This window comes from Mercenaria mercenaria, chromosome 7 (assembly GCF_021730395.1).
Source record: "Mercenaria mercenaria strain notata chromosome 7, MADL_Memer_1, whole genome shotgun sequence".
NCBI lineage: Eukaryota > Metazoa > Mollusca > Bivalvia > Venerida > Veneridae > Mercenaria > Mercenaria mercenaria.
This window is the reverse complement of record NC_069367.1, coordinates 48,420,787-48,441,958: the sequence shown is the minus strand read 5'-3', so window position 1 is coordinate 48,441,958 and position 21,172 is coordinate 48,420,787. Positions and strand designations below refer to the sequence as shown.

General features: G+C 30.4%; 1 protein-coding gene across 1 annotated transcript; it reads left to right on the top strand.

The window, feature by feature from the left end:
- Positions 1 to 1,058: 1,058 nt before the first annotated feature.
- LOC128546038 (arylsulfatase I-like) lies at positions 1,059 to 6,783 on the top strand. Its single transcript, XM_053549026.1, has 5 exons — positions 1,059 to 1,097; positions 1,347 to 1,405; positions 1,781 to 1,892; positions 3,882 to 3,973; positions 5,886 to 6,783. The coding sequence occupies exons 2-5, from the start codon at positions 1,348 to 1,350 to the stop codon at positions 6,059 to 6,061; spliced, it is 438 nt and encodes a 145-aa protein (XP_053405001.1). The 5' UTR covers positions 1,059 to 1,097; position 1,347; the 3' UTR covers positions 6,062 to 6,783.
- Positions 6,784 to 21,172: the final 14,389 nt, after the last annotated feature.

The following is a 21,172-nucleotide window of genomic DNA, read 5'->3' as shown; positions in this document are numbered from 1 at the left end:
TGTAATGTAATCTACCCGTAAACAATTTTCAAGGGTTTTAAGAATATTTGAAAAAATTGCGCAATTTAAGGTAATTTTTGGTCATTTTGCCACCCCTATTTATAATGCTTTTTTATTTATATTTCCCAAAAAACCTTTGATATCTAAAACTAGCAACCAAAATTACCCTAAAACGGTAATTTTGTTACAATGCCCGCGCCCGTACAGGGTCGGGGTTCAACCCCGGTCTTCCTTCAAGACGGAAAATAAATTAGTTACTTAATTATTTGCGTTTTCGCATTTAAGTTTTTTGGCCCCGGGAGGGATAATGCACCGCACTCATTTTTCCACGCAAATAACGGGGCCCCGGGGTTTTGACGAAAAACTTTTGAAAAGGGGGCTAAAAACCGCACACAAAAAAAAAAGACAAAAAAAGCCAAAAAAAACAAAAGTAATTAACCAGACAAAACCCAAAAAATTTTTTGCGAAAAAAGTTACTTTTTAAGGAATTCTTACGCTCAAACGAACGGGATTTTAAAAAAAATTTTTGTTGGGTTTTGTTTAAGTAGGGTTTCCGAGTTTAGTCTTTTGTCATCACGATGGACCAAAAACGCTTAAAATAAATTTAAAATATAAAACGTATCGAACCAATCATTTCTTATTACTGATTTCAGGCAAAGTGCCGTAATGGATCATGGTTACTTCGTCACTAACCCTTTTGAGGAAACCTCAATTATTGCATTATGTCATGGTTGTTTATTTGGGATTCCGCAACATACTTTAAGTGGGGCGTGCAATTAAAAAGGGAGGGGTCTGTCACTTGAACTTGTCATCAAAAAAAAAACAAGGTATCCTAGGGCAAAGGTTTTTGAATGTTTTTGTAATCGTGTTCAAATATCTTAATGCCAAAAAAAAGATGCAAAATATGATTGGTGCTATGGGAATATGATTTTTAAGCATTCTTGAAAGTTAAAAAGTATTTTTCAAAGGGGGATGTTACAAAAGGGGGAAGAAATTTTTACGCGGCAAAGGGGCTTTTTGGGAAGTGGGCAAAAAGGTGTAGTTTTGTTTCACGAGAGCGAGACCATCTTAAAGAAAACAAGATATGTAAACAATGAGTAAGAATGAATGTTTTCATGATCCAGGTCACGTTGATTAAACCACGAAAACGAAGTTCATTACAAACCTCAAACAGCTTATACATAAACAAACATATACGCATCTGAAAATGTACATTAGAAATAAAAGTTAATCATTTACAAATAAAAAATTATGAAAAACTGTGTCAATCAAAATGATTTTAATAAATCTTAGAAGTAAAAGCACAATACTCACATGCGAAAGACTTCTTGGTTTGTTTGTTCCAGGATGATACATGCAGTAGACTGGTTCCCTACTCTTTTGTCAATTGCCGGTGGTACTCCAGGTAACATATAGATGTAGATGTATAACTAAGTAATAGCAGTCTTTTGTTGTGAGAAACTATTGTTTACATTTTTTATATTTTTGTCCAGTTTACATTTGTTTGATGCATATGACATTACAAACACTTTTTATCTTACAAACCTCTTTCTACATCAACACTAACAAAACCAAAGGTCGTGTCAATAAAAGGTTCTTTCTCGACGTATGTTTGGATATATTAGAAGAATCTGAGATTTTCAGATACACACATGAACGCCTCCATTTAAGAAAAAATTCCCAGTATATTTAAACCTCTGTTGTACGTAATATATTTTGAATTTTGTTGTTTCTACTTCAACTAAAAAGGCATAAAGACAGTGATTGTATCAATTTAAAGATCCTACTCTGGATGGTGTCAACCAATGGCAGGCTATCAGTGCAGGGGCAAGATCTTTACGAAGCGAGTTTGTGTATAATATTGACGAAGTTGACAATAGATCGGCAATAAGGTAGGTATCCGTCACAAGTAAAATAATGTTTACTTCATGTTATTTTATAAATATAATAATTGATGAATAACTTGTCAAAATAGATACATATAAGATATGGATGTTAATCTTAAAAAAAAGTTCTAAGTGACTAAGCTTGCGCAAAAATATACATCAGTGAAGTTCAGGCGATCCATCTATAGATTAATATTACCTGTTACACAAACTAAACTGTTTAGCTTTTATTTTTAAATATTATATACCCTTTTCAAATGCGCTTATTTGATTCGTCGGAAGGAGTGCACGCGCGGGTCCGCAAAAAGCGATATTAACCCGCAAAAGTGATAATGACGCTTGTGATTTTCACGAACGAGTAGGTCAGAAACTATAAATGCGAAAAGCAGGAATTCTGTCAGAGTTTTAAGTTTTGTTGCTAATTTGATTATGACCTATAAAGTTAATATTCCGGTCGATATCACTTTTTTATATGTATGAAATATGGGCCAGTCAAATGAGTGCATTTGAGAAGGGCATATAATATAACAATTATAGACTTATGTTTCGGTCAATATGTGTTGTTACGGACCTGTAAAAATGATATTGACCTCGGACGTACTGTATAATATTATCTACCTTGCGCTACTAAATATTTTATGAATGCATTGACGTTGTATAGTGATAAATACCCACCCGAGGTATGAGATGTCGTTTTTATCGTGAAACAGTTAACAATTAGACAAAAAGCTTACACCACTGTCATTAACAAAACTTTCAAATGATGAGTCTTTATTAATTACAAGGTTTTCTAATTATGTTGCGAGTGTAAAATAGTTCTTTTTAATCTTTTAGTAAGACAGCTGATGTGCTGAATAGAATTTAAATTTCTTTGATGCATATATAGTGCCTGAACTGAATATGATAAATCCATTCAAATTTGAATAACTGAACCAAAACGTAAAATTTTTACCATGCTTTTAGTCAAAATGTTACTTGCATTGGATTTCTGGCCATTTTTTTTTCGATGTACCAACAATATTTCAGTTGCTTTTAGTATTGAAGCATGTGTGGTCGAAACATTCCAAAAAATGTAGTGTAGTGACTTTCCAGCTTTTTTAGGAGGAGGATCTTTTATATCTTCCGGATATTAAAAGCGACCAGCAGTTTTCAAATTTTCTGCTCTTATCTTATAATTGACAAATAAATAAAAAGTATAAACATTGCAAAATAAATCATTATAGGTCATCAATATTAAAATTCATAATCTAATTATATGATGATATATATAATATTGTTACTATATGTGCATTTGTTTGTTTGTTTGATATTCTTCAGGCAAATAAAGGAAATCTTTAGAAATTCTTTTGCTTAACTAGCATGTCACGTAATATACTTAAATAGTTATAAGTACAATATGCCAGTACATTTAATTTCGTATTGGTATCGTGTATTATTAGAGTTAAGCCGGTCGCAAATGTGGCAAAGACTTTTGCAATAAATGCATGTAAGCGCACCTGTAAATATCTTCTGACTAAGTAATCATTTTTATTTCAGGAATACACGGTCTTATAGTACTTGCTAGTAATCAAAATGTTCTTATTCTTAAGAGATTAATCAAACACACATTTGTTTTTTGTCTTCAATGTATGTTTTCGATTTTTTTACGTATATTTTGTGAGAAAATTTCCGTCATCTCCATGATCATTCTTTTACCTCTTTCCTTGAATTTTCATTAAATAATTACAATATTATAAATGATATCCATTTCAAAGGTGGAAACAGGACATTTTAAATTTTCAAAATATTCAAAATTTCTTCAAAAGTTTTGAATTCATTGTCAAAAAGCGATATCAATTTCCAATTTTAAACTCCAGAATTGCTTCCAATTTTCATTTAGGTTTTATTTAGTGTTGTTATAAAACTTTCAGGATATCCAAGTTATCATTACAGCAACCCACACATAACCTGTAATTTGATGATATAATCAGAATCATGATTCAACAATCTTTACAGGGTTGGCAAATACAAGCTGATTCAAGGACAACGTGACCATTGGTATTACGGAAAAGATCCACAACCAGAATTTCGGTTGTTTGACCTGAACAGTGAGTCTTCTTTTTATAGCAAGTAAATCGTTCGATTTGTTTGATAACAGGAATATGGTTAAAATTATGTACATAGAGACATAAAAGATCAATTTTATCTGCGACAGAGTTGATAGCAGGTACATACATTGAAGATATAGGGTCATCATTAAAATAATTGGAGGGCTTGGAGGAAAACAATGGCTATCAAAATATAGGCAAAGAAGGTTGATAGCCGCTTTTTGCCTTACGTCTTCGATATTACTGTACAATTGACCCTATCGAAGACTATGAGGAGTGTGCCGGTTAATTTTTGTTGATTATCTCATTGCTAAACAAATAAAAAAGTGCTAAAACTGTGCGACATTGTAGTGAAGATCTTTGACAGTAAACCTACGCTATTCTGGAATCGTGGTATATAACCCTAGGTCCAATTTAATGGGGAAAAACTCAAAATGAAAGAGCAAAAATGCCTACGTTAATATTATGTTATGGGAAACTCTGGCAAAAATAACTGATTGAAACTTGTGACCACTTGACGCATTTGTGGAGTTTTTAAAACGTCATATTTAGAAAAGGATCTTATTTATTTACATTTTCCGTGTGGCAATTGGTCTGCTGATGCGTCAAGTGTGGTGTGCTGTGTGTTGTATGCTTGGCACCTTCCGCTTTCAGCCTCCACCGCTGGCTAGCCTTTTGGTGAAAAAGGAGCCGAGTGCGTAAGTCTTCCCTGCCAGTACATAGCCTCTCTGCAGACAAGCCCTTTTGCAGTGCGTCTGAGTTGGCGCCACACGGTAACTGAGTACCTTGCGGCCTCAGGTAGAACTGCAGGGGACTCGGAGGAGATCTGCCCCCAGACATGTTTCATGCAAGGCCCAACGGTGTGTGGATACGCCCTGATGCCTATGAACAGACACCCAGCTATGGGACAAATAGCTCCTGTGTTCACAGGATAGGGTTTTAACTCGGAACTAAGGGTGAGGTAACCCCGAAAGAAACCGAGAGAGGTGAAGACAGAGGTGCTGGGCCATCGGCACTCTCTTAGCAAACCACAGCACCATGCAATATCGCTATGCGCGAACGAAAAGAAGAGAAGATTTACATTTTCCTAATGAAATTATAAAAAGATTATTTGGACGCATAAAGTGCAACCAATAAGCAAAAGAATAGCAGACTGGATCTTACTGGGACTGCCCATGAGAGGTTATGAAATTTGCAACTCCTTGTATGGTTTCTTCTTATTAAAAATTAGTTGTTTAGCGTTGTTTGGTGTTACTGCTAATTTTTATGCCCGAATCTCTATTCAAACTGACAGAAAAGAAAGTCATATTTCTTGCTTCCCAGTCCATCTGTCTTCTTTCTTTTACATTTGATCACAGCACACTCAAAAAAAAAATTGTAACCAGACATGTTAAAATCGAAAATATTTATTTATCTAGAGCATGCACGTTTCATTTGTATTGATCATTTATATTTTTTTTTTGTATTTTAATACATGCTGCAAAACGATCACTTTCAGGTTAAGATCATTTTACTTGTAATAGTTATCGCTTATTGTATTAAAATTGTAAATTAGTTTTTATAAATCGCATGCTTATCGTATCATACAGGGTGAAAAGAAAGTTCATTCCAGTTAAGCAAACAGCTGTATTATTTTACTGAGATAGTTTTACTGTTGGATAAGTTGAGATGAATGCACCACATTCGGTGAAAATTGCCTCTCATAATTTTATGACAAAATGTTGTTACATAATGTTTTACAAGTCCTGGTTGCGAATCTGTCCTACGCTCAAGCCAATTTTGCAAAAGTGAATTTTTATTACCTAACATATGTTATAATTTATACATGTGTATGTACTTCATGCTTGACTATTATTGTCGTGATTTTGTGAAAGCTGCGCTATATGCACTATATTTGTTTAATCGTTTTCAGAAGACCCTTTTGAACATGAAGACATCGCCGAACAAGAAACGCATATCGTAAAGAAATTAAAAGAACGGCTTGAGTTTTATCGCAAGACACTGGTTCCCGCCAATATAGGACATCATCGTAAACTCGCTGATCCCAAACTCTTTGACCTTGACAATCTAAGTCCTGGCTGGTGTTAAAATACATTTATCACAAATTGAGCACAAGAAACTAAAGCCACCAAGTCGACAAGTGTTGGACACTAACCGAGTCAACTGTCACTAGTTATTTCAAATTTTGTGCACTTTCAAATAAAAATAATAGTGTATCGTTTACATGTCAAGCCTATTAAATTTGTTACTATTGCACGTAAAAAGGATTCACCTGGCGTGAATAACTATTATTAACACTTTTGGAGTAAATTTGGAACTGGTCTACATTTTGTATGTACGATATAATCTGTCCAGGGCGACCGTCGAATCGACTGATTGAAAGTTACTACTATAGACAGGTGAGTTCTTAAGACAGACAGACAGTTGACCACTACATCAAGCTTTTCGATATACCATATCTACATTGGTATTAAACTTAATTATGCTTTTTATGTACGTACGGTTTGGAAGTCCATTTTGTAATAATAATTCAACATGCTTTTCAATAGAAATGCTAAACACTGATGGTTCTACCACTTCTGTTCTTAAATAACATTCTAAATACATGGCTAATTCAATAAATTCTATCCTTAATCGTTGTCCATTGAAATCATTGTACATAAAAGCACAGAACTTTCATGTACTTGATAACGAATATTTACTCACCAAACCTATGAAATATCAATTAAATGCAGTTACAATTGACCAAGTTATCCGTTGTTGAACTACACGTGCTCATACACAGTGGCTTCGTTTCAAGCCTGTAATGAACTGCGAAGAAAAATAGAAATCAGGGCTTGCATTAAAGCTCGAATCTCTTTGCTTTTATTTCCAAAAGAGATATATTCTGAATTGTGCCGAATCCATGTCATAACGTTTTGAACAGTGTTTTGTTGGGTTGAATTTCAAGGGAGTCATAATAGTCTTCAAGACAGTAACCGTCCAGTGAGATCTGTTGTAGCAGCAACAAAGAAGAAAATTGCTTGATCTCATCAATAATTTAGCCATACAAAGGCTATTGACAGAATCACCCTTTTCACCCTATTCAACGGAAACCCGATTCAGTTACCATTCTTACGTTAAGTCCATCAGGCTGAAAAGAATAAAATTTTGTAAGTCCGTTTAATGTTTTAATTTCTCTTCTTGAAGTTAAAAGATTATTGAGAATGCCAAGAGTGGTAAAGTTGCAGGTTTTGATGGAATATAAATAATTAGGCAACCATCAAGCACATATTGAAATCATCAAGCACAGATTCAAGATACTCTTTATCTTATGATCTTTCCGTGTCGATTCACCGTAAAATCCAACACTCATTCACTCACTTTATCTTATACAGGCATCCCACTTGCCATAGTTACACGTGTTTGTATAAAATGAACATGATCTTTCTTCTTCATTGAAGTCTCTTGGAAATTGAATTGATTGTGATTCAGTATGTATTTTGACGTATGCTTATGACATTGATTATTATGACATTGTACCTAGCGCAGAAAATGACTGATGTAACATCAGGCATGAAAATTAAAAAAAGTAAAAGTCAAGTTATATATTGTTGCATGAAAGTACATTTACATGTACGAGGGGTGTTTAATAAATAAAGCAAGTTCCTCATGTGAACTGGTAATAAAAAACAAGGAAAAATATCCTAAAGAAAATGCCACGTTCAAAAAACGCAGTCTCCCCAAAAGGAGACTCATAGCACGCAGATGTACACACTGCTAATACAAACACGTGCGCACAAACGCACACATACACACAAACGCGCGCGCACACATACAAAACAAACACTCTAGGACAAAACAAACAAATAAAGAACACAGTGGGGCACCGCCTTGGAACGGTCAGTGGCAAAAACACCACTGGGGAGCTTAAATCGGTTTATGGTGAGCACCCAACCTCACTCTTACCCCCACCATGTAATTTTATGTTTGTATAACCAGTTCAAATACGCTACAATATTTCTCCGCCAATTTTCAAGTATTCAGTGTTAGAGGTACAGACTTTGCCTTTAATAGATTTAAGGTGAAACAGAGTTCCAAGCTGAACTGCAGTATTGTCCGTCTCGTATAAGCGGGAATATGCTTCTAACGTTCTGTTAGTTTTAAAGTGAATTTCGAACAATGGGTACCCGGAGGATTGCTCTCAATTCTTCATGTATCATCAAACATAAAAAATAAACGAAATTGCTATATAATTCAGAGTAGGAATTACTAAGTTGATATGTCAAAATTATATTTTCTTTGGATAAATAGTAAGTAAATGTAAATCCCCGTGGCAACGTCATATGAGGTCATCCGGCCTAATTTTTTCCCTTTTGCTATTGCGCTAAAACATTTCTTGCAACTTACCAATTTTTCAAGCTACAGTTTCTTAAATTGGGTGAATATTGATGTAAAGTGTACGCGTTTCCCCAATGACGTCAAATAATAAATGTGAGATCATTAAAATGTTTGGCAAGCATATTGTGTTTTTCATCGCTCGAAAATCAATTTTGAATGGAAACATGAGATAACATTTTGTGTTTTGAATCGAAAATAAAAAAAGAGACAAATGCTATGCTGCAAAAGGTTTTAGGGACAATGACCTGAAGAAAGTGGAACGGGACATTTAAAAATGGTCAGGAGATTATTGCTGACATCTTGTTGTACAGACATGAAAAATAACGTTCAGTCACGTTTTATAATTAGAGCTCCTTGATACGACATCACAGTTCAGTGTCCAATGTCTTCAATACGACAGGGATATCATATGAACAGTATCTGTTTATTCGTAGGAAGGTGTAAAAATGTATAAAATGGCGATAAACATTTAACCAATGGTAATCACGGGTTTTATTGCGTGCGATATCACACCGCAATAATGAGGTTGAGCCGCTTTTGAGGTAGTGACATTGCCAAGGAAACGACAAATAAATATTGCGCATGTTCTGAAATCTGTAATTTAGATATTCACATTTAGTATATTCATATCCGTCATATTGTCAAATTTTACCAAAATGGGACCAGACATACAGAAATGAGAGCGCCTTTTTGGGTATTTATTGAACACCCCTCTTAGACTACTTTTGAATGAATATCTTGGTCATGATGTCCCTGTTGATGCAGTAACAAACTCAGTCAGTAGGGCTCTTATTAACTGCTCAATGTTAGTTAGCTGACATTTTCCCGTATGATGTGCATAACAAAGATATTTGACAGTCTAGTCTAATCTATAAGTAGTTTTCGGGCCAGTATATAGGGTATAAAAATGTTTATGCACCGAGCACATCCAGAATAGAGTTATGAGACTTTTCCTTGGTGTAGGCAGTACACTCCTAATTCAGTCTTAGCAGGGGAAACGGATTGGAAACCGACCTGTGTTTGACAGGTGAATTGTACCAGGTTTAAAATTTCAGACTATCAACAATGTGTTTCGGTTGAATACACGTATGCTACTGTTGGAAAAATCTAAAGCAAGTTCCTCATGTAGAATTGGTATTGTTTTATTTGAATAACATCAGCTGTTTCAGTTGTGTGACCATGGCTTTCTTGCAATACGAATAACGTGCTTTTTTTTGCCATTTTTCATTGTATCTTCAAAAAAGAGTAGTCTTGCCAGACGTGAAAATCTAGAAACCTTAGTAAAGAGTCCACGTGTTTGGTGAATCTTATATAGAAAACAGCAGAGACCCATTTACTACATTTCTTTCATGGATCCCTTTCATAATGGCAGACCTTCAAAGGGCAAACACTTATATATCAAATTTATACATACATTTTTTCCAACAACCAATTGTCGACCATCTTTTTAAAAGATATTTCTTGTTTCACTTTAATAATACTAATCTTATATTCTTTGGTAGCATTTTTGCCGAATTTTGTATCATGATAAGTTTTAATTCTTGAAATCATATCACTTACGTTAAAAGCACATTACGTGGAATATTTCATATTTATTCATACTCTCAAACGCTTATTTTCTGTCACAGAACGCATTTCCATTACAATAAAAGAAACTTAGAGCTTTTAAATGAGTATAAGTTATATGCTCTACACTTAAAGGAGTTCATCACAATATTTTGTGCGCAGCTGAATCGCGTAGCAAGCTATAACCACTGTAAAGTTCAAGATTCGCCGCCGAAAGTGCATAATTGTCGGATTTGCAGCGCACTCGCGCAAAAATATCGTATGTACTGACGATATAGGTCATGCATCCATATTTTATCTTTAAAAGTGATGGTGTTTTATTGGAGGAGCAGTCGTAGGAAGTGCTCGAATTGAATACATTGTGGACAGCCAATCTGAAAGTAAACTATTTCTTCCAGTAATGATGAAGTCGACTCCAAGTCAAATAAAATTCCAGGAAATCTTAACATAGATCTATCTCCTTCAAGTTCAAATGTGACTTCCTAAAAATGTTGTTATACTTTTTGTTCCTCATTTCACGCAGTAAGACCAGAGTTATGGCCCTTGACAGTCAAATTGTACATAAAGGGTCTAAACATTTGTGTCGCATGTACCTCAAAAGTATATGCGCCAAGAGTCATGAAACCATACAAGAACTAAATTCAGCATGCGAAGTTGTGCACCAGTGCTTTTATTTGAGGTTTCACTCAGTAAAAACAGATTAATGTCTCTTGACGTGGTCAAATATATAGTTTTACGTAAATTGCATGTGAAAGCTTGTGTAGCACGTATCTCAAAGAGTGTCTGACCTAGAAGCATGCAACCTTTAAGGTGTATTATTCTGCGTGTGAATAAGAAAACTGGTTAAGAAACTGATAATAACATTTTGCAATTTCTTTTGTAACAAAAAAAATGTTCATAATTTTTATGTGGGTGGGGTAATGAAAAAATACTTTTGTGACCGGAGTGAATATTTTTCAATTTTTCTTGAAAACAAGCACGGGTTGATATTGTTTTTTTGGTTTAGATTTTTTTTGTCTTAGTATTAGCTTACATGATATAAAATTTGGTAAAATTCTGTCCGCTAGATTTTTCATATCATTAAGAAATACTTCGTGTTTTTCTCAGTTTCAGATACTTTTGACATCTGTCAAGAGTAATTTTTCTGAGTTAATATATCTATATGTTGACATTTTATGAATAGTTATAGTGGTTTCATTAATTGTAATGCATAAACAGTAATATCAGAGTGAAATTTTAAGTAAATAGTTGTTTGCAGTAGTTTTATTATGACATGTATATATTGTTTCTTCAGACAAAAATACCGAGTTGGTGTTCTTAAAAAACTTTGAATATTGAAAAAAAAAGCACGGGTACCTATCATTTTTATTTTTTACTTTAACTTGTCATACATCACTCTATAAATATGCAAAGTTACAAAAAATTCTGTCCGCTAGAAATAATTATGAAAAACATCTTTAATATATTTCTCTCTCCTCCCCATCTATCAAACAAATTTGTCCTTGCAGCCATGATGCCATATATTATACATCTGATAGAAAAAGTGCAATAATGGACAACAACGTCCATGCCAGCCCGAATTGATATTCCGTCTCAACAGTTAATATCGCTAGTGTCGCTTAATGACAGGTGTCCTAGATACTGCTGGTTGTATGGCCAACGAGAGGTTGTTTTAACGTTTTGTTTAAGTTAAATATAATGCTTTAATATTTCCTTGTGGTTAATAATTATTTGATGTCATTTTTTGGAGGTTCTATCAATGTCTGTATGAGTTTTAGGAGCAATTCCTGTATGTTTTAAAATTTAAAATGAACTTAATTTTCATCCTTTTTAAAGGTCAGATATTAAACGGGACGCATATGTAATTGCAAAAAATCAAATGTCAGCAAATGCAACAACAAGCGCCAAAGTAGGCAACCCGGGGTAGAAATATATAACAGAATGCTTCCAATGCCTATGCGTTCTGTGCATTTCTTAGTTTGTGCTCTATATTGTTTATTTGTTGTGTTGATAGAACAATTCGTTCTGTGCATTTATTAGTTTATTATCTACATGGATGATTTTTTTCCTGAGATCAGTGTCTCAAATTTACTGATTGGTTTGTTGCAGTCCGTTTTGTAATAAAGTTGCAAATTGTAATAATTATAACAAAACGGGTTGGAGTGATTATTACAATTTGAAATTGACATCACAACCCGTTTTGTAATAAAGTTGCAAAATGTAATAAATTTCTCAGAGTGTGTGTAAACGTATTTGTATTATAGCTCTAGGGTTCACTATGTGAATAAAATTGAATGAGGTGAGGATGTCAAGGGGCGTACTATTAGCATGTAATTTTACTCATTAATTGTAACTAAGAAGGTTATTGGTGAGTATAACATCAAGGAAGTTTCAACAAAATGGTTATTACAAAGTGAAAATAAAAAAGAATCCCGTTTTGTAATAAAGTTGCAAAATGTAATAAATTTCTGAGTTAGTTGAAAAGCATTTGTGTCATAGTTCTAAGGTTCACTATGTAAATAAAAGTGAAGAATGAGAAGATGTAATGTGTTATACTTATGACAATTTGACATTAACTTTTTACATAAAAGTAAAAAAAAAAATACAAGCACTTAAAATATCAATGTGGATTCTCATATTGTAATAATTATTACAAAACGGGTAAGAAAGCTTATTACAATGTGAAATGGACATCGCAACCCGTTTCGTAATAAAGTTGCAAAATGTAATAAATTTCTGAGTTAGTTGAAACGCATTGGTTTCAGTAGTAAAGTAATTGTTTGTGCGAAGACAGTATAACCCCACTTGACCTATGACTCTTGGTCAGGACTGGTCAATGCCGGACAATTTAAAATCCACAGGTTTTAAACCAACTAAAAGTTTTAAACACATGTAATATAATGAGTTTACAGAATAAAATATATTGTTTGAAAGAAAGAAAATTTACTGATAATATAAATCCCCACTATGTTACAGCAAAAAACGGGAAAAGAATGATAATGGCTACCTGTTCGTCTTGTGGAAAAATGAAATCAAAATTTGTTAAAAGTACTATCACAGCAGGCAATTTAGATATTCATAAAGCAATGTTACCTTTATTACCTAAGAAAGGTGTAACACTCCCAGGATATAATTATTGTCGACCAGGAAATCCTTTAGATAACGGACCTCCTGTCAACGAACTGGATGCAGTATGTATAGACCATGACTGTTGCTATGACAGCGGTGTAAAAAAGGGTACATGTGACAAAAAAAATGCTTTTCAACTTAAATAAAACTAAATCAAAAACATTTGGAGAAAAGATTGCAAAACATTTAGTTGTAAAACCTATAATTAAAACGAAATACAAACTTGGGCTTGGACAGGAACAACAGTTCCCTATGGGTTTAACACCCAGACAAAAGTCAAAAAACGGGAAAAGGGGGTAGAGTATACCCCCGGAATAACTGTACCAAGCTACCGCTGGAGCGATGAATTAGCAGAAGAATTACACAAACCAATTAAAAGAAAATTTAGGAAACGAAGAGCGATAGTTAATGACATTGATGATACTTGGTCAGCTGATTTAGCTGACATGCAAGCTTTTTCAAAATACAATAAAGGAGTAAAGTACTTGTTAACCGTTATTGATATATTTAGTAAATATGCTTGGGTTATTCCATTAAAGAATAAAACTGGAGAATCTGTTACTGAAGCATTTGAAAAAATAATTTCTGAAGATAGAATTCAGGGACGAAAGTCCTCGAAGACTGCAAGGATTCCAACAAATTTATGGGTAGATGAAGGAAAAGAATTTTATAATAAAAAGTTTGAATCATTTTTGAATAAAATAAAATTAACATGTACCATACATTTAATGAAGGAAAGGCTGTAGTCATTGAAAGATTTAATAGAAGTTTAAAAAGAATAATGTGGAAATATTTTACAGCAAATAATACTTATACTTATTTAGATAATTTGCAGGATATGGTTGATAAATATAACAAAACAAAACATTCTAGTATAAAAATGACACCAACCAAAGCTAGTAAAAACTTAAATAAAGGTACTTTTTACTTTAATTTATAGGGTCGTTTAAAAAACCCAAAGATAAAGCAAAATTTAAAATTGGTGTTTCGTTTTTCGTTTAAGCAAACTTAAAACTTTTGAAAAAGGATATACACCAAACTGGAAGAAAAATTTTTTATATTTTAGGGAATGATAATAAAAACCCCCGAAATCACTTTTAAGTTTTAATGGGTTTTTTTAGAATAGAAAAAGTTTTAGACGAATAAAAAAAAAACAACTTTAGTAAATGAAGGTTAAAATGAAAAATTTAATTTGGGGTTTCCCGGGTTAGGAATTGAAAAAAAATTTAAAATTGAAAAATTTTTTTTAAAAATTATTAAATGAGTATAAAAATCAATTTCTAAAAATAGGGAAATAGAAAAAATCAATTATTATTAACTGCTGCTCTTACAAAAAAGTTATAAATTTTGTGGGAGATAAGTAGGGGGTTAAATTACAGCGGATCTTGGTTCCAGCTGCTTTAGAAATGTTTCAGCTTTTTCCTTTTTTGTAGCGTTGCTGGGTGCCCCAAAAATAATTACCAATTTACTAATAGACAAAAACTTGACGACAAAAATTTTATTTTAAAAAAAATATCACAAAAAAAACAACTTATAACAAAAGCACGGACGCGCTTTAGCTGTTCATGACCCGAATGACCCTAAAAAGTAAAGAAGAAGAAGAGAAAAAAGTTTTTCAGGATTTTTTAACATATATTAAAACAAAAGAAAAAAATTTTTTCAACCCCTTAAATGCACAAGGGAATTTAAATTAACGGATATAAAATAAAAAAGAAAAGAGTTGTTTTAACTTTAATTTTAAATTTAAAAGATTTTTTCTAAAAGTATTTTATATAAATAAAAAATTATATATTTAAAGGAAATATTGCTCAAAAAAAGTACGTTTTAGATATTAAAAAGAATATTCCAAATTTTTAATTTAAAATTTCCCAAAACCCAATTCACGAATGGAAAAATGTTATGGACCTGTTAAAATTCATTAATTTTTTTTGAACTTGCTGCTCAAAACCCTTTCCCAAATATTTTTTTCCTTTCACTAACAACTTTAAACATCATAAAAAAAACGTTTCTTCTGAAAAACGTTTTGATGGTGTTCGTCCTTGAACTTTATTTAACAACAGTAACGTTTTTCAAAAAACATCACGACAAGGGTGTTATAAATGACCCCGAGTGGGCATATAAATCTTTTTTAAACTGATCATATTAAAAAAACCATAGGGAAAAACCCAATTGATGGTTTTTAAAAAAAACCCCCCCCCCAAAAATTTTTTTTTAAAAAAGATTTAAAAAAAGAACAGAACAAGAAAAAGATTGGTTTGATTATTTAGAAAAACAAAATTTATAAGAAGGTTAAACAGAATATTTCAGAAGGTAAAAATTTTTTAACATTGATAACAATTTAAAAAAAAGACTTTAATCTTATTCAAAAGATATAGATAATATAAAAAATTTTTCTCAAATCAATAAAATTTCTTTGGTGCTTTTTAAAGATTTTTCTTGTTATTAATATAGATGGTTAATAAAAGGTAGAAAATGATTATGCCAAAATTACTAGCACTTTGGGAGAAATAATGAATCCAACAAAAATCATAAAAAAAAAGTTTTTAAAAAAGAAATGTTATTAAATAAAAACTTAATCAAATTTAGCGTGAATAAAAAAATACTTTATTGATAAATTACAAAATTTTAAGACCTTATTTTTTAAAAAATAATTTTTTGAAGGGGACTTTGTTGTCTTTTAAACTGAAAAGAAATGCTAAAAGATTATGTGTTTGCCAGACCAAATCAATTCGAACAACCCAAAAAAAGTTATTGCCCCCAATTGGATATAATAAGAAAAAATATATAAACCCTTTACCACATCCAAGACCTTAATTTTAAATTCGGGGTTTAAAAATGTGCTGCAAGGAAAAAACAAATTAAAAGTGGAAAAAAAAAACCAGCGAAAAAGATTAAAAATTTTAAAATATTTTTTTTCATCTTAAACTTTATTTGTTTTATTATTTTTTAAACCCTTTTTTTCCTTATTTTTTTTTTTCAAAAATTTAAATATTAGAGGAAAATTGAAGATTAAAAAAACAATATTATAAAAATTTTTAAAATTAAAAATTTACTATGACAAGATCCAAGAATCAAATATTAACTCAACGACTCTTATAAAATACTTAAATCTAAACTTAAAATTTTAAAAGGTATAAAAAAAAACTTTGTTTAAAAAAAAATTTTTTGCAAAAATGATAAAAACGATACAAATTAATCACTTATTTTAAATAAAAGGCTTTAGAAAAAATTTAAAAAACAAAAATAAAAAACACTTTAATCAAGCCTTTGATGAAATAATAAATAGAATTGGAAATTTGGATTTCTGAAGAATGGTGAAAATAAGTCATTTGATGCTCATTTAAAAATAGATTAGTATATCCTTTGGGGCTTTCAATTATTTAGTTTACAAAACCTTTTCAAAATTCTGAAGGTTAATAAATTAAAGAAAATGATAATGATGTTTTAATGGCCATTTGCTTAAAAATTTCCCTGAAACAAAACTTCGAAAAATTTCAAATTAAAAAAAACATAAAAAACGATCTTGATTATACGGATAATTTCCTTTAATTAATCAAATACCTAAATTGAATTTTTAAAATGATTATATCATTTAATATATTTTTATGAAAACCTACGGAATTTATCCATTTACTTCAAAATATCAATACGAAAAACACTGTACTTTTGCTAATTACTAATGTAAAAACTGATATGACTGAAAAAGGGTTAAAGCCACGTATCCAACATTTTTTTTTGGGGAAAAAAGACTTTAATAGATTAAGAAAAAAAAAAACAAAAAATAAAAACAAAAACTTTTTTTTGTAGATCTTCCGAAAACATTTTACCCAAAAGAATAAAAAACAAATTTTAAAAAAAATTGTTTAGCTTTTAATGGACCCAAGGCGTAAAAACCCAAAAAGGGGGAATAAATACAATTTAAAAAAATATAAAGGGTTTTTACAGTCCTTTGAAATTATGCTGATTTGAATCAATAACAAAAAATTTTTAAAACTGTTTTTCCATCAATGATTTTCTTTTACTGCCCCAAATCAAAACAGAAAATTGTGGTTACGGCTTAAAGTTGTTTGTTTTTTTATGATAACAGTTATAAAAAAACCAACCCCGATTTTAGGGGTCCTAATGCGTTTTATTATTTTTTTGAAAAAATGTTGGGAAGAGGAATATTGTAAAAAAATATTTTAAAAGAACTTTTTTAAAAAAACAAAGAACTAAGAAGTCTAAAAAAAGAGAAAGTGAATTTTAAAAAACAAAATTTGTCATATCTTGTGAAAAAAAAAAAATAATAAAGGGGTGGGAAGTGCCAGTACCGTCATTGTCATAAAAGGAAAAAATCAGAAAGTGCTCACTCAGAATGTAAATTAATTTTTAGATAACACACAAAAAATTCCCTGTTTTTTTTCATAATTTAAGAGTTATGAGGGCCATTTTATTACAACAAATAAAAAAATTAAAAAGAAATTAATGTTTTCCAACAATAGGGAAAGATATAGGGCTTTTATGTTTTCCCGTTTGGGTTTTTATTGATTCTTTCCAATTTATGTCTCTCATTGGAAAACCTAGTAAAAAATTATTCCAGAATTTAAAACACATCAACTGAATTTTGATAAAAATTTTAAATTTTTAAAAAACAAAAGGTTTTATCCTAATTACAGGATTCTTTAAAAAAAATTCAAGAAAAAAATTACCTTTCTAAAAGTTTTTTTATTCTTTTTAAAATAAACACACAATCTGACAACAATAGAAGAAGAAAAGCTTTTTTTGGAAAAAATTTTAAAAATTTAAAAAAAGGGAAATATCATGATCTATTTTTAAAAAAACTGACGTATTACTTTAGCTGATTATTCAAAATTTTTGGAAAAATTTTATGTTTAGAGTACTAAATTAGATCCTTGTCTTTAAAAATTTTTGTAGCCCGGTTTTAGCTTGGGATCAATTTTAAAAAATGACGGTTTAAAATTTAGATTTAAAAAACTGATATTGATATGTATCTTTTTATTGAAAAGGATGAGGGGAGGAATAAGTTATATTTCGAACGATACAGAAAAGCAAAAAAAAAAATAATGAAATATGATCCTAAATTGACAGCAAAACATTTGTACCTCGACGCTAATATTTTTCGGTTGGGCCAGTGTAAACCTTTTACCCTCGGGAAATTTTTTAATTTATATCAAAAAACAATTCAAAAATTTAATTGCAAATAAAAAAACTAATTTTATAGTTGAAGCGATTTTGAATAAAAAAGAATTACATAAAACCCACAACGTTACCTTTTGGCCCCTGAAAAATCAAAATACAACAAATGGTTTTCCCAATTATAGTAAAATATTAAAAAAAAATTTGAAATAGGAAAAGAAATTTTAAAAAATTATTTCCCAAACTTTAATGAAAAAACAAAATTTGTAGTTCATTTTAAAAAATCTTGAACATATACAAAATTTGGGTTAAAAGAAACAAAAATACTAAAATATTAACTTTTGATTCATCTCCTTGGTTAAAAAATATATTGTTTTTAATCTCAAAAAAAACTAAAGCAAAAATTCTTTGAAAGGCCCTTTTTTTAAATTTAAATAAAACCTGTTTCGGAAAACATGGGTTTACCCAAGAGGGTTTTTAAAAATTAAACTCATGAGAAAAATTTTTAAATACATAGCCAAACCTTCATTTGTTAGTTCAAGTGTTTAACAAAAATTTGTTGGATCATAAATAAAAAGTTTGTTATTAAAAAGCCCTTTTATTTTGTAAGGGGCATTCTAGATTTATCAAAATTTTTTTTGTTTTTGTTTTTTTTGGGGTTTTAACCCCGTTTTTAAAACATTTTTTCATCATGTAAGGGGCGGCATTAACCTAACCATTTTCCCTGGATTCTGTACCAGTACAAACCTGTTTCCCCCGCAAGAAACTGCCAACCCCCCACAGAAAAAGGGTGGGGGGACTAAGTTTTTCAGACACAATGTCGTTTTAATGCACGGAGAACATACCCCCCCCCCCGGGGATCAAAACCCCCCCCCGCATCCGTGACCGACGCCACCTAGAAAAAGGGGGCGGGCTAAAAATTTTAATGTATGATTTCATTATAATTATATTAGGGAAAAGTGGGGGAAAATTGTAATTATTTTCACTGACCCCGATTCATTATGTTATGAAAAAAAAAACCCAAAATTTCCTATGGTTTTTTATAAGGAAAAAGATTTTTTTGAAAATAGTATTAGAAAAAACAAAAAATTTTTTTTTGAAAATAATAAAAAAGAAATTGGGAAAATTTAAAGATAAAGCGCCGGCTTTCCCCATTGTTAAATTTGCGGTTTAAGGAAAAATGTTTTAATTTTTAGAAAATGAATTTTAATTTTAAAAAAATGTAAAGGAATTAAAAAACTTGTTTTTTTAGAAAACAATAGTTAAAAAAATTACAAAGTTTACTTTGTTTATTAAACCCCAAACTAACAACCTTTAAAGTTTTCGTTTGTAAGCAAAAACTTTCCATTATTTAAATAAAACATTTTTATCTTTATGACTAAAAATATTTCTTGATAAGGTATTAAAAATTGTTTATTTTAAAATAACTCTTAAATTTAAATTTTAAATTAACTTTTTTAAAAAATTTTAAAATTTATGAACCAAAATTTTTAAAATTGAATATTCATACGTTTAAAAAATTAATAAAAATAACACATTTTTTTAAATTTATTAAAAATTAATAGAAATAGATTCTTTTTCTGTTTTTTTTTTATTTTAATTTGAAGAATTACATTTCTTTATTTTTTTGTGTAATTTGGGTTTCTCCTTTTATCTAATTTAATTGCATCAACAAAATTAATTAAAATGCAAAAATTTTAAATTTTTAAATTTTACCTTTTTTAAAACTAAACCAGGACTCTTTACAGTTTTCCATTGAAATAACCCACAAAAACGTATCTTAGATAAAGTTAAAAAACAATGAGGTTTTCTTATTAATTTCCCTTTTCTATTTGTTTTTCTATTTGTTTTTTATTTTATTTACTTTTTCGTTTAATTATTAATACCCATTATTTAATTATTCCCATTAAATAAAAAAAATAGTTTTAACCTTTTTTTATTAAAATAATTTTTAAATTATTTGTTCTTTTAATTTTTGATTGTTTACCTTGTTTTTTTATACAAAAAATATCAAGGGTATTTTTAATCTTGTAACATTTTTTTAAAAAATAAACAATAAAAATCCAAGTGTACTTTTTTGTCTTGATATTGAACTTTGGGTTATTTTACTTGGTATTAATTAATTATTTTAAAAATAAAAGTAAAATTTTAAATTTAAGTAACAAACCCAATAGTTCCCCCCAAACGATCATCTAAATTGTTTTTCCACTCTGCCCTTTTATTTTTTAATTTTAGTAAATTTTTTCTACAAAATCCCCCCAAAATTTTTTTAAATTTTTTAATTGTTTAATCATTTTTAAATTTCAAAGTTGAAAGGGGTTTGTTTAAAAATTTTTTTTTTTTACTTGGGAATTCGTTTTACGGTTTTCTTGTGGTAAATCTTATCCCTGGCCTTTCCCCTTTTCCCACTTAACAAAGAGAAAATAAAAGGTATTCCTAACTAGCGCCAAACCCAAAAAAAAACCGCCGTCTTTTTTTTTTTTGGGTTTTAAATTTTAATCACTCCAATCCTCTATTGCTTTCTTTGATTAGGTGTAAGATTGGTGATACAATTACTCTTATCATTACTATAAAATCATACCATTTCCAAGTTTTTTACAAACCCCAAAACGGGCCCCCAAAAAAGCGGTCCCGGGGGGCAAATTTTTTGGAACTTTTTCGCTCCCTTTGGGAAGAATTTTTTTTTCCTAACAAACCACCAAAGCTCCAAAAAACCCGCCATTTGACCTTGATGGACTTTTGGTTTTTTTGAATTTTAATTTTAATCCCTTTTTTTTGCAACACTTTTTTAATTTTTTAAATTTGTGTTTTTGTTAAAAGTAAAGGGAATTTTCCCATGTAATTTTTTCATGTTTTAAATTTAAAAAAAGATGGGGAATTTTTTTTTAAAACTTGTGAAAATTTTTTTTTGTCCATTGTTGGTTTTTTTATTAAATTTTAAAATTTGATGTCTTTATTATAATTTTATTTTTTTTATTTAAAAAATCC